The sequence below is a fragment of the Myotis brandtii genome, unplaced genomic scaffold (genome assembly GCF_000412655.1).
Source record: "Myotis brandtii unplaced genomic scaffold, ASM41265v1 scaffold350, whole genome shotgun sequence".
Taxonomy (NCBI): Eukaryota; Metazoa; Chordata; class Mammalia; order Chiroptera; family Vespertilionidae; genus Myotis; species Myotis brandtii.
This window is the reverse complement of record NW_005363468.1, coordinates 937,273-952,052: the sequence shown is the minus strand read 5'-3', so window position 1 is coordinate 952,052 and position 14,780 is coordinate 937,273. Positions and strand designations below refer to the sequence as shown.

Here is a 14,780-nt window from a genome sequence, read left to right as displayed (position 1 = left end):
TGGTTTCTGGAATTTGGAAGTCAAACTTCAGTGAAATGCTGCTGAGAATAAGAGGTATATAAAAAGATCTAAGTAATTCCTGTTACAGTACAGGCAAGTAATGGTTCAGAAAATTGGTGAGACATTTCTAGGCAACAATTTCAAATTTATCCCAAGACGGTGGCAAAGAAGTGGGGGTATTGATAACACTTAGACACAATATGCATAAAATTATATTGACACATGCCGGCAGGAAATTTATCCTTTCGAAGAGACAAATCTGATTTATCTTAGTCTTTATAGTTCATTTTGAAATATTTCATTAAATAACTTGGTAAAATAAAAATAGTATTACACTTGTTTTTGAGAAGACTTGTAATGACCCTTTAGATCATGGGTGGAAAACATCCGACCCATGGGCCGCAAAAAACTTACAAAATAATTTGGACTGCTCCTGCCAAGCCATTAGGAGTGAATTAATTAAATGTTTGACCAAATACAGCAGGCTAATTTTTAAGTTGATAATTTTGTATGGCCTGCAAATGACATAAATATCCAATGGGCTTTGGGGAAAAAAAAGGGTTTCCTACCCCTGCTTTAGATAGAACAAACAGCTCCTTATTCTTAGTTCTCCTGCCTGTTGTCACCAAGACATTATCAGAGTAATTTCTGTTTAAAATTTTATACATATAATATGAATTTTCTGATTATGACTTATTTTCCTTTGTTTTTTTCCCTTGTTCTTACCTTTAAAACTTCCTGCAACCTGAATACATCTAAATAAAAAAGTCTATTGCTCCATAAAATGAATAAACTAATTAAGTCTTTACTCCTCTTTATCCTTCAATAATGCTTATCAAGAAAGAAAAAAAACTATTTCATACATATGACACTATTGTATTTCCTCAAAATTCTTTTAAGAGACACTGAAGTGAATGTCATATATAGAGATGATTAGCTAAATTGATACTGCTTATATTTCTAAACTAACTTCATTAGTTGAACTTACCTAATATATAGCACAAACCTAGAAGTTAATAATCTTGCATATGTTTTACCTTAGTTAGATAATTATATCACAGTGAATACCATCATTTGCTAACTATATATATACTACCCTGGTTCCTAATAAAAACTAAATGAACTAGCATTATCTTAAGTAATCCTAATAACAGTTATCAAAGTAATTTTGTAGAAAAATAACTTAGACATCAGTGTGGATGTAGTTTATTAAAGCAAAGAGGTCATGCATTTGAATCCAAATAATGGATGTGTAAGCTAAGACTTTCATAAACTATCTCACTCAGTGAGTGTATTTATATATTATATAGCCAACATGTGAACTGAAGGCCAAGAAGAACATACTGTCATATTGTAAGGAACTTAGAGAAGTTTATGTGGAAGCATCAGGAGGTCATTAATATAAAGGAACACTCAGTTAAGTGTAATTTTTTGGGTTTATTTTCCATATTGGTGTGAGGTATTATCATGGATGAAAGGCTAGAGTAATCCTAGGAGGCTGAACTGGAATCAAATGATCAGTTTAATGTGTTAAGAATGAGAACAGCAGCAAAAAAATAAAAAGCAAGAGAAGAAAAACCAATTTGAAAAAATTTGGAAACCTAAATTGCTATATATTTTTATGAGCAACAAATTCACTTAAATGAAACAAACCTGCCCAGTACATTCTCTCCTCCACCTACTGGAATAGTGAAATAGGTTTATTCTCTTGGGGAATCTCTAAGTAACAAAAATCCAACATAAAACAAAGAACATTATCCCTATAACTGGTGCTTAGCATAGTCATGCATATTATAAAATAAAATTTTAAATTAAATATGTTTTTTCTAACATGTTTTATAGTACATATTTGCGAATACAGGAATTAGAAAGTGTAAGTCATATTTTAATAACTACACTTAAAAAAGTGTGATTAAAAACAAATGTCTTAGCTGCAGAATGTCTTAGCTCAGAATAGCTTAAATGCTTAAAAAATGTGGGAAGGAATAACAGTCCTCATTAAGTAAAACCAATCTGTTGAGTTGATAAATAATTAGTAACTGATAAACAACTCAAAACAAAGCTTCAGCAATAGCTTAATGAGGCAGGTAAGACTGACAGACTTACTCTGAAGCTGAGGCTGCTGGAAGGAAAGGGGCTGTCCGAACACAAATGGGCTGTGGACTAGGGAAGAGGGAGGTTTTGCAGCTTGATCAAAGATGGAAGGAGCTGGGAGATTGGGCCGTGACTGAATTGAATTCAATATGGCACTCAGTTGGTCACCTGCAGTGGGCAAAACAGTCAAAACTACAACTTGTTATTAACACCCAAAATGGCAAAGTAAGCCGTGTTTTATGACATTCAGATAGTCAAACACTAAATAAAACTATGCCAATTCAGAAATACGTGGAAGTTGGTGATCATTATCCTGAAATTAGGGACCAAAAGTTTCATGTTGTTTTACTATTGGAAGCACCCCACAAAATCTATTATAATAGCCCAAATCGATTTAAATTCATATACACCATCTAGCAGCAGTATGTGAGAATACCAAGTCTATGAAGAACCTATGATACATTGAACATCATGTAAGAATAAGTGAAGATCTAAATGTCTTGTATGTAGTACCTGACAATGACTAAATATCACCCTACCTCATATACAGTACACTTCATGCAAAAAATAAGCAAATAAGATGAGGTTTTGTTTTTTTTAAATGTGGAATTCAAGGGTGGCAAAGTATATGTTATTAACTTAGTAATATATTTATATTATAGTTAAAATTTTCATTTTTAAAAGTTAATGTTGAAGAAATTATACATTTTGAAAAGCATGATCTCTTTTGCTTTAATGAGTAATATAAAAATCTATATGACAATAAGATAAAAAGGAATATGAGGTATCTAATTTATTAGAATAGTATCTCAAATATGAATTCTGACATTTTCCCTTAAACTTAAATATAAAGGAAAATAACAGAAGAACATTTTAAAATATATGAAGTAATGTAACTGGATAGATAATAGTTTCTCATTTATGAGAATATATATAAAATAGTTTAAATGATGCTAAAGAGAAAAAAATATTCCCAGACATAGGCACAACTGGAAAACAGCACCTCTCAGAGCCACATTTCTTATGTATAATAAACCTTCATGAATGAACATTTCAAATGAAGCACCAACAGGAATAGATTTATGTGGAAAGAGCTGTGCACACAAGCTGTACATTTTTACTTTTTTAAAAAAAATTAATGCTGTAGGTTAAAAAAGAATTTTAAAGATTATGATGAATTTTATAAAGAAAAATAATTTCTTGATCTTGAATAGTATGAGTTAAATAAAATGGGAACTATTATTAAAGGTATGATAATAAATAAATGTTAGATATTTATTCAGATTAAAGTTCTTAATATTTCTTTGCTTCACCTAAATACTTTCAAAGCCTATTAATAATTACATGCTATTTTTGAGCCATATTAGCAAATCACATTTCTAAAAAGTAATATATCATTTTTATTAATAACACATGTTGTCGGCAATGTTTGTATCTCTTAAAAGTTGATTTTTATGGATGCCCTATAAATTATATTTTAAATACTGATTTTAAAGTGATAGCCACCAGTACAATTTAGACATTTTAGAGACTGAAAACATACAAATTGAACTAAACATGGCTTTAAAACAGATTACTATAGAAGTATAGTAGTGGTAAGTAAGCGTCGAGATTTTAACTTAAGGATTGACAAAGGTTGAAAGGGACATAAAGAAAACACCACCAAGAATTTACCCTACTTAAATATGAAGATCTAGCTAAAGTTAGTTGAAATCTGAACTACCAGAAATGAGTAAGCATATAGTATGCAAACCTGTAGGAGAGATCAGCACAACAGAGCAGGGAGAGCCAAACCAAAAAGAAATCTTGTGGTTAGGCTTCCTTCATAAAAATATTCTGTGGAAAATAATATATGAAGTGGCTTTATTTTAAATTGAATATTTCCTCTACATTGAGGTAATTTTATTTTTTATAGACTCATTATTTTACTTGCTTTGTAAGAAAGGTATAACGAAACTATTTATTTCTTGAAATCATCAGGAGAATTAGTTTAAATAACACTTTAAATTAAAATTATTTCCATGAATTATTCTCCTCTTACCTATCATCCAACTGAATGCTACCTGTTGACTATATGGCAAATTTTGCAGGAGTCAGATTCATAGGAAAGAACATGAATGTGTCTGAATTTACATACAAATGAAATTTCGATTAAAATTCAGGTATAAATTATTTCAAAATAATAAAAAGCTAATATGCTAATTAGAACAAAGAGCAGAACGACTGTCCAGACGAACTTCCGGATGAACGTCCAGACAACCTTAAGGATAAAGCCAGGGCTGTGAGGGCCGAGGCAGCAAGGGCTGCGAGGGCCGAGCCCCTTGCACGAATTTCATGCATCGGGCTTCTAGTTTCAAAATAACTATTGTTTCCACTGTCCATGATGCTGCTCTTTTCCATTCATGCAGCCCAAAAAGTTACATACATTTTATATCCATACTAGAGGTCCGATGCACGAAATTAGTGCACGGGGGGCGGGGAGGGGGGGGTCCCTCATCCTGGCCTGCACCCTCTCGCAATCCAGGACCACTGGCTCCTAACTGCTGGCCTGCCTACCTGCTTGATCGCCCCTAACCACTCTGCCTGCCTGCCCAATTGCTCCTAAACCCTCTGCCTGCCTGCCTGATCGCCCCTAACCCCTCGCCTGCCTGCCTGATCGCCCCAACTGCCTCTGCCTGCTTGATCTCCCCTAACCACTCACCTGCCTGCCTGATCACCCCTAACTGCTCGCCTGCCTGCCTGATCGCCCCTAACTGCTCGCCTGCCTGCCTGATCGCCCCTAACCACTCTGCATGCCTGCCTAATTGCCCCTAACCACTCTGCCTTGGCCCCAGCCCACTGTGGCGGCCGCCTCTGCCTCGGCCCCTGCCATCGCAGCTTCGTCCAGAAGGTCATCTGGAATGACGCCCGGAAGGTCTTTCGGCTGTCCAGTCTAATTAGTACATTATGCTTTTATTATTATAGATGGCTTAGGGTTCATTATACATACCAAACCCAAAGATATAATGTAATGCAATTGTAAATGAACTAAGATAACTTGGTTAGACATTCAAAACCCCACAAATTTAATAAAACTGATATACAATATTATTTAAAAATATTACTTAAAATGTTTTTATTTTAAGTGGATCATTTTAGAAAGTTCTTTTTTGCTTATTAACATTACTCCTAATAATTAGAATTCTTTGACTATAGTGACACAAAATCTTTATGATGCAAGTTCAAAATGAGTGTCTCTAAAATAGTAACAAATAAGTAAACTTAATTATAAACTTAAACTAAAACTGACAAAAACACAAATACTAAAGAAACATCTTTGTAAACATTTGGCTCTTAGTTTTCTAGGAACAAAGTTTAATGAAGTTTTGTAGGTCAAGAATAATTAAAATGAGTACAAGAGAAGGTAATAAAAATATTAAAATAAGGTATGTCAAAGACTACTTTTAAAAACCTACCTTTATTATTTCCAAGTCCATAATCAAATCCTTGGGCACTGCAACTTGCCCCTTTATTAAACGCTTGTACTGAGAAAGGGCTTGGAGGAGGAGTTTGAGAATTTTGATCCAGAAGAACTTGTTCTACAATAAAAAGCAAAGCTATAAAATTAGTTTTTTATGTGTTATCCCCTATTCAAAGAACAAAGAGATAATTCAAGAAAATGTTTATGATAGTCAGATTTAAAAATACCTCACATTTAGATCTGATAATAAGTTTACCAATTAGGTTACTGACAAAGTACATGACAAATCTTTGTTTTCATTTATTAAATACACAGTAAAATTTATAAATGGGATGTTCTCTTATGGAGCCAATTTACTTTTATTGTGGTAGAAATACATCACTGAATGTAGTACACTAATATTTCTGGACCAGAAACTCATATTTATAACAAATTTAAACAAGGGCATTTTACAAAACAAAAATAGATGCCCTATAACCAGAAATCAAAATATTTTGTATATTTTTATTCAAACAGGAAAAACATCTTCAAAATGTCTAAGTATATGGTACCAAAAGAAATTTTCACTTGTGAAATATTTTAAGTTTTGAATGCAAAAATTATTGAAAATTTAAATTTTAACGTATTTTTACTTATTATATAAAGATAGTTTCCCCTAAATAAAAAGATAATAAACCAGGACATGTAGTCAGAGTTATTAATGCATCCTGAAGTCAACAAATGTATCAGAATTCTTATTTCAAGAAAGAAATGGCAAATATTTTACCTAGTTTACCAATTGCAACAATACAACATAAAATTGGTAAGCTAAATTAATCCTCTATTAACAATCCAGTGGCTATAAAATTCTAACTGATATACTAAAAACACTAATATCTTAATTAAAGTCATATAATGCCAGCTAAAAAAAAGCAAAAATAAAAACTGCTGAATGAAAGGTAAAAAGGAAAAGTACTTCTTTAAAAATAACTTTATAAATAATAAAAAGTTTTAAATTTATTTTTTTAAAAGTCAACATCCCTTTAAATAGAAAACAGAACTAGAAGAACATGGTGGAGTAAATCGGAATTCTGCTGTAACTATGGTAGTGTACAATCTACCCTTTACCAGCATTTTTAGACTTTTTTCAATAAACCAATCATAGCACTTCCTTAGGCAATGCTCTTTAGTATAAGATATTTCAGCAGTGGAATATTTCTTCTGGAAAACACTCATGAACAGTCATCTGAATGGAAAAGATAGCATCGCTTTCACCCTGTAGACTCAAAATGGTCTGGCACCAAGTGTAAACTGTTTTGACCATAGCAGTAACTTTGCTTACTAGGTTTTAACTATGGATACCAAAGACCAATAAAGAATTTTTACAAAGAGGAAAGCCTTTGTTTTGCTCATACTAATTTATAGAAATAAATTACTATAATGCCAAGTCCTCTTATTTCCATATTAAATAGTTACATACTAATACCAATGAGCAGACTATTTGGATACTGTATCAACTAATCTTAGTGGTTTTAAAGCACTAACTTCTTATCATTTCTTTCCTTTTCAACTCAGCGTTTATGTAAAAAAATATTAAGACTCACATTATGACTATATGTATAGATAAAGAGCAAAGCATTACGTGATTGTTATTTGTTCATTTGTCTTTCATATCAAACTCACAAAGTATCTTCATTTTGTAAATGAGAAAACTGAGGCACAGAGCTACTAGGTAAACTGGCTGAGGTCTCATAACTAGAAAAGTTGTAGAGTTGGCGTCTGTGCCCTGGCAGTCCAGCTCCAGAGTCCTCTCTTACATATTAAACTACATGGCCAGGTAAAATGACTATTAAGCTAGAAAAGACCCTTTGCTAGTTACTTAAACCATTCTCATATTCTTTAACTATATCCTACATAAATCTGATTTCACTTCAGGTATTTTAATTTATATCTGAATATGCCTATAAAATGAAAATCTTTGAGAATTTATGAATATGTAGTTAATATACTGTAATATGTAGTATGTTATAAACGAGGTCATTTTGTAAAATGTCAGATTTACATCAAATGGAGACTTTTTCTTTTTCAAAATAGTTCTACCATGTCAACATTTTATGACCACATCATCTCTAAGAAAAATTTATCTGTAAAGACAAGGGAGTAGGTTCCCAAATAATGTTCAATGAATTATTATTTTTTACTTAAATTCTTTATTGTTTAAAGTATTACATATGTCTCCTTTTTTCCCCATTGACCTCTCCCTGCGTTCAATGAATTACTGATAGAGTAGGTATGGTGTAATGAGCACAGATTTTGAAACAGAAATGAAGATTCTGGCTCAAGTCTTATATCTGCCATCTATCCAGTTGTATAACCGTAGGCAAGTAATTTTAAATTTTATGAGTTTTAGTTTCCTTACCAGTAAAATGAAGATTATATAACCTATCTCAAAGGCTTATTGTGGAAAAAAGGGGGAATGTTTTATTTATAATTCTAATACATCTAAATGTACTCTATCATTCAAGCAGGTTTCAAAACTTTTTTGAATTTATATTTATGGCCATATTGCCTCTTGGATAATGAATATTTTACGTTTATTCTTTCTTAGATAAAAAAGCATATAGTATTATCTATCTGACATTATTCTATATTTTGGGGATTTGGTAGAAAAGTATATGCTTAATTTACCCATTTATTTTGATGTCCTTAATAATATTTTTGTGACTCAACTTAAAGTTATAAACTTAGTGAGCAAAAAACTCTGCGCCTGTGCATAGGAACAATCTGGGTATGCAGAAGTAAAAATTAACTTCAATATAGTATCAGTTTTGCTCCAGTGGTGAATACAGTTCTTTAGGAACACTGAGGGAATTCTTGACTCTGTCAGATCAGTGTGGTCTGAACTCTGAAGAACAAGTTTTTCCACCATGTGAATAGAAAGGGAGACAAAATGGAAAATATTTTATTAAATGAGATCACTGTTGAAAAAGGTAAATGAAGTTTCAAGTTGAAACTCTAACAACAAAATAGGAAACCCCCAGAAGATGCTTTGCATTTATTCAACGTTTTTTCCTGAGACAAAATTCAATCAAATGAAACTGCCTGGGAGAAGTGCTATGATTGATGGTTTGAGAACCAAACTTCCATTTAGTGGTAGGAAGGGTAAATTCAGTCCTGGACTGGCACAGAAGAATGATCTCACAAATTCATATTAATGAAAAGCATTTCTTACAGAGATGGATTCATATGTTCTACATTTTCTTTTAATTCTCTTCTTTGATGTGCATTCATTTAATACCCATGTATTTTACAAATAAATATTAACAATAGCAAGATTTTATTACGCTTAGCTTTGCTTTTACTTAAAAAAAATAAACACGCTAGCCCTAACCGGTTTGGCTCAGTGGGTAGAGCGTCAGCCTGAGGACTCAAGGTTCCCACGTTCGATTCCGGTCAAGGGCATGTACCTGGGTTGCGGGCACATCCCCAGTAGGGAGTGTGCAGGAGGCAGCTGATCGATGTTTCTCTCTCATCGATGTTTCTAACTCTCTATCCCTCTCCCTTCCTCTCTGTAAAAAAATCAATAAAATATATTTTAAAAAAAATAAACACGTGAAAAGCTCTTTATGATAAAAGAAATACACTTTAAACTTCTGCTTTCAAAGGTTAATCAGAATAAATCACAAATGTAAGCCAACTTGCCATCTTCATGTCGGAGGTACTGGTTTCCGCCTCTGTCTCTAGCTAAGGACCATGCCTCTCCTTCATCACTCTCACAGAACTCTACCATGCTGTTCTTATCCAGCTGCACCCATGTACCTTCAGAATTGGTTACCTAGCACATAACAAAAAGCATGATTGATTGGCTTGATTCTTTCAGGGCATTCAGGCTGAAAAGCAGCAAAAGTTTAAGAGTTTGAATAGTGTAATCATTCCAATGAATATATACCATGAAATCAGTTTCTGAAATTAAAACCACTGCCCAAGCTAAGACAAAAATCAATAAAAGTTATGTAAAATACTGCTTATTTATGACTTGTTAAAATAATTTTTAAGGCACAAGGATAATCCCTAAATAATTTTAAATGTTATCCAAAAACACATGGCTTTTTTTTTAGACACCTAAAATGTCATAACACAACATACTTCATTATTTAGGTTGGTAGTGCCTATAATGCAACTTGAAAATGACCCTGACACTAAGAAATAGCATGACACACTACATCTTCAAGCTCATCATCTGAGGCAAATGCCACAGTTGATGAAATGGTAATTTTATTTGCTCAGGACTTCAGTAAGACACATGAATGGGAACAAAGAACTGAAACCTCTTGTATATATCACATCTCCATACTGATCCATAGCAAATATTTTAAAGTGCTGTTAATCCATGACAGTATAGTACATTTATAATAATAAAAAGATATATGTAATACCAAACACTTATATATACAGACACATCATTTTGTTAATATAAATATTGTTTTCACAAGGATAATTATGAGAAAAAAATTATTAGAAAAGCACAGAAAAATTACATTAGTATTTCCAATACAAATAAAGATAAATAACATTAGCATTAAAAAACCTGGGATGGAAATGGCAACCTTTGGAAAAAAGAGATGCTTTGGTTGTATTACATTAAAAATGAATATCTTAAAGTCATGAAGCTACAAGAATCCATACCTCTCCCACTGCTTTGACTTTGTTTCCCAGAACTAACATTCCAATTGGGATACCTCTAAGGTTAGGGCAGCTTCTGATGTTGTGGCCGGAAGGTCCCGTCTTTACTACCTTGTACATGCCCGGACCTCCTCGCAAGAACGGCATATCTTGTTCTTGCATTGTTGCTTCCTGTGGGCAGCAGGAGTTTATGTCTTTGAAAAAGTCATCAGTATTAGTTTTAGGTTCCTGAAAATTTGAATAGGAAAAGAAAATAAACAAAATACAATCTATTATCACTTGCAACATATTCTTATTAATAGCTTTCACAACAATTCTATAATGCAGGTACTGTCAATTAAGAAAGAGAATATACAAACAAAGATAACTGAAGTATTAGTCAATACAACCATTAAAGAGTCATTCACTTTTTCAATGCTAAATAATAATTAAAATAAAGTTGAAGAAAATATAGCAGAACAGCTATTGAACCCCAGACTTTTGACTACCATACCACAATTTGAGAACTATAATAGTACTTGATTTTTCTTTTAATAAAATATTTAACAGTAGGAGAAACAAAAATAATTTACTATGTGAACCATAGCTGAATAATTTTGAATCATTATTACTGCATTACTGTATGTTGGTATGGGTTAAAAAGCCTAAATATTCATTTCCTTCCATTTTTGTCTGTAATAATTATTTAAAAATAGAGAAAATAAGTGCGAAGGCTCTGGAGACTTAGCTATAAACAGAGATAACAATGATGAAATGTACATAAAATATACCTACATGTTAATATTTACTAGTTATGAATGAAATAAGAATGTTTATAAGATTTTAACAACTCATACTTCTTAATATAGTATAAATAAAAATGTCTTGCTAGATTAGGCCATTATTAATTATACTTTTAGTAAAGAGGACTTTTAGAAAATAATTATACTTTTTGTAAAGAGGACAGATTAACATTAAAGAGGCATTTTTACATAGATATAATGCATTTGGATATGAAAGAGTCATTTCCACAATGAAAGAAAAGAACATGCCCTAAATTTTCTGTTGACTGTGCTGTGATGAATTGTTCCTTATGTAAATGCAATGAAGAGGAATAACAACCTTCCCATATTTTTTGTTCTCCCAACTAAATGTAAATCAAAGTTCCACACCAAGAATTCTTCCATTTTCATCATTACTTCTTTAAAACAGATTTAAACTACAATCTTAAATATAGTAATATGCACTCTACAAATTGCTCTATATAGAAAGTCAGTAAAAGATTATCAGAATGAGATACTTACTCAAACATGAAGTTAAAATTAATATTTAGTAGCCCTGGCTGGGTGGCTCAGTTGGTTAGAGCATCATCCCATACACCAAAAAGTTGCAGGTTCCATTCCTAGTCAGGGCACATACCTAGGTTTGGGTTTCGGGTTTGGTCTCTGGTCTGGACTTGTATGGGAGGCAACTGATCAATGTTTCTCTCACATCTATGCTTCTCTCTCTCTCTCTCTCTCTCTCTCTCTCTCTCTTCTTCCTCTCTTTCTAAATCAATAAACATATCCTTGGATGAGGATTTAAAAAATCAACTTTTAAAAGAATTAATATTTAGTAATGTTAGAATAAAATAAAAAAACAGTAACACATTATACAAGATAAAATATTATTAATTAGCTCTATCACTATAAATAGTCTCATATTAAGAGGTATGTAAATATGTTCACTATGTAGTAGGAAATAAAAAATAAAATCCTGAGGTTAAAAAAAAATGTAGATTCAATAATTCTGTGTACTTGTGGCTTTAATTCAGTATGTTTGGGCAGGGAAAATTTTAGAGCAACTAGCAACCTTCACATTATGTTTTGTATATATCATTGTGGTGATTAATAATTATTACTTTGTAATTATACAAATATGCACTATGGACAATATTTATTTACATTTACTATAATTATCATACTTTACTTATCCTAAAATTTTTAGCTATATATTGGCAATTTAATGGAAATGAGAATTTTACTTGAAAAATTCAGACTAGATTCACAATCTAAAATAAGCTTAAAATATCCATTTTATATACCCATGCATGTATACTTGCAAACACTTCAATATGAATACAAAGAGCACTCATGAATTGAGAGTAGGGTCTAAAGTTTAAATTGTGCTATTGCACTCACAAGGATTTCAGTAAACATTTAAAAACGTTTTGTTGTTGGTGATCAATTTTAGTAAATACATCATGCTATTTCAAAGTTGGATAAAGGCAAGTTAGTCCTTATTACAACTGAAGTTAAAAAATTACATAGTATAAGATCAAAAATCACAAGCAAATATTAATAGATTTAGAGAAAAAATAATCTCATTGGTATTTAATGATACATCTGGAGCGTTTTATTATAATAGTATTTCCAACTTTTGGTTATTCAGGGTAACAATGAGAGGTGTGTTGGCAAAAACTAATAATATTTGCAAGTTATTCACTGAAAGGTAATATATGAGAACTTTTATTAAAATACCTAATTGAATAAACTATATTAATTAATAAATGTAAAACAAAGTCTATCCAACTTTTCAATACTAAACAGTATAAAAAGAACTGACAGACATAAAGTCAGAACTGTGCTTTTCACTCTCAAGCAATCCTAAAGTACATGTTTAATTCAACACAGTAAAATAAGACTGGTACCAGAATATGATTTGTAGTCCCTCCCCATTCTCAGATAAACATTCAAGAAGGCATTGTGAAAGAATAGGAAAAAAACAGAAGAACCATAGGGTCAAGTTTCTCCCACCTAAATAAGCTGGTTCTGAAAAAGCTAGACTTGGATGTAATTATGGGAGAAACTGGTTATAAAATTAAACAATGAATTTGAAGTCATGTAAAAGTTTAACTTAAACTAATAATACACTCTCTGGGAGAAGTAGAGGGGAAAGTGTTACAGGGGAAACTCAACTGCAGCACTTTGTATAGGTCTTTTTTGGTTAAAAAAATTATTAATTTTAAGCAAAGACTTCAAAGGATATCATGTAAATTTGTTATACATGCTGAAATACCTGAATAATATATGATTGTTCCTTACAGTTAACTCACCTGGGGGGAAAAAGCTTTGGAAGTCCATGAAAATACGTCCAAATCCCTGACTCCTTGGCTAGCATTAAAGATATTCTGAGCAACAAAGTTTAAGAAAGAAAAATATCAACAAAGAAAGGGAACAGGATATCAGCTGCAGAAGATGCGTTCACAGTAACAACATTGTTCTGTACTCTAGCACCAGCACTGAAATATTATTTTATTAAAGGGAAACTGAAGCCACCTGAGTAAACCATACATCAAGGAAATTCTGATAAATAAGTTTTGTCAAAAGCTTTCCATGGATATAGTGTGTCATGCCATTTACTAAAATTGACTGAAAGCTTAACACCATCAATGCAAGAAGGAAACCTTAAAACCCCTTATCTGACAACTTATCTGTTCCAAAATAACCAGATTTGTTTCATGACAGAAAACAGTGCAGTTTTATAAAGAAAATGTGAATACAGATTGCATAGATAGTGCAACTATTACTATGAGTAATAATGGCATGTAGTATGTGTGAACTAGTTATCACCTCTTAAAATACCCCCCAAAAAAGTAAATAAATAAAAAAATCTTAAGTAATTTTTCTGTCTTCTATAAATGGAAAAAATCATTTGGAAATGTTATTGAAAGCCGTTAGCAAATTTTGTTAAGCAAGCATAGAGAAAAACACACAATCTGAATCTTTTATCAAAAGACAGGCCAAGTTTTCTCCATTTCAAAGTTTAGGAAATACACAGATCATTTAGTCACTATGTTAAAGTCTAAAAACATTTTGTTAAAGCAGCATAGTCCCAGAAGAAATATTTTCACAATGATATACATTTTACATAGATATATCATTCTCTGTATTTATCTGATCTTAAATTAAAATCTTCCCAGTGAGTGGTAATTATACGATTTTACTGCTTATGTAAATACTGTGATAAATTGTTATTTTGGAGAAAATGAGGACATTCAAAATGTTAATAAAAGCTGTCATCATCCAAGACTGCAACACAAAGGAAAGAATATAATTCCCATCCAATTATAAACCATTTTAGATAACAAGATTTTATTTAGTATGCTCTAGTTCTGTAATTTCCTCATGTATATATGTATATAGACAGACATAGACACACACCCATATACATACATATATGCTAATTCATAAATATAAGACACATAAAAGCCAGAAAAACGAGTTTCTAATAATATACCTACAAATAAATATAAAACAAAATCAAACTCCCAAACCAAATCCCCTTCCACATTTAAAAATGGATAGAGGATAGGGTCCTTTCTCTTTAGGTGAATTTGGAAACATGTTTCAAAGCATTTTGAAATGATGTTCTTTGTTTTTTTGTTTGTTTGTGTTTTTTTTTTGGGGGGGGGGGGGGAGGAGGGAAGAAATGCCCTTACTAACTCATCCATGTACTATATAAGAATTTGTGAAATGTTTGCTCAATGGTTTTTCTCCTTCACAGGGAATGGTGTTGCAGATTGTTGACAAAACAGTATCAAGAG

The 14,780-nt window shown here is 31.9% G+C and overlaps 1 protein-coding gene across 1 annotated transcript in view; it reads right to left on the bottom strand.

Moving 5' to 3' along the window:
- The window catches only part of MYCBP2 (MYC binding protein 2, E3 ubiquitin protein ligase), a 300,054-nt gene that overhangs the window by 73,439 nt on the left and 211,835 nt on the right, over positions 1-14,780 (bottom strand). Inside the window, exons 56-60 of the mRNA XM_014544063.1 lie at positions 13,290-13,364; positions 10,220-10,444; positions 9,236-9,368; positions 5,550-5,672; positions 2,107-2,262 (exon numbers count right to left, since the gene is read on the bottom strand). Of these exons, the coding sequence (XP_014399549.1) occupies positions 2,107-2,262; positions 5,550-5,672; positions 9,236-9,368; positions 10,220-10,444; positions 13,290-13,364 (712 nt within the window). The remainder of the gene's footprint in view (positions 1-2,106; positions 2,263-5,549; positions 5,673-9,235; positions 9,369-10,219; positions 10,445-13,289; positions 13,365-14,780) is intronic.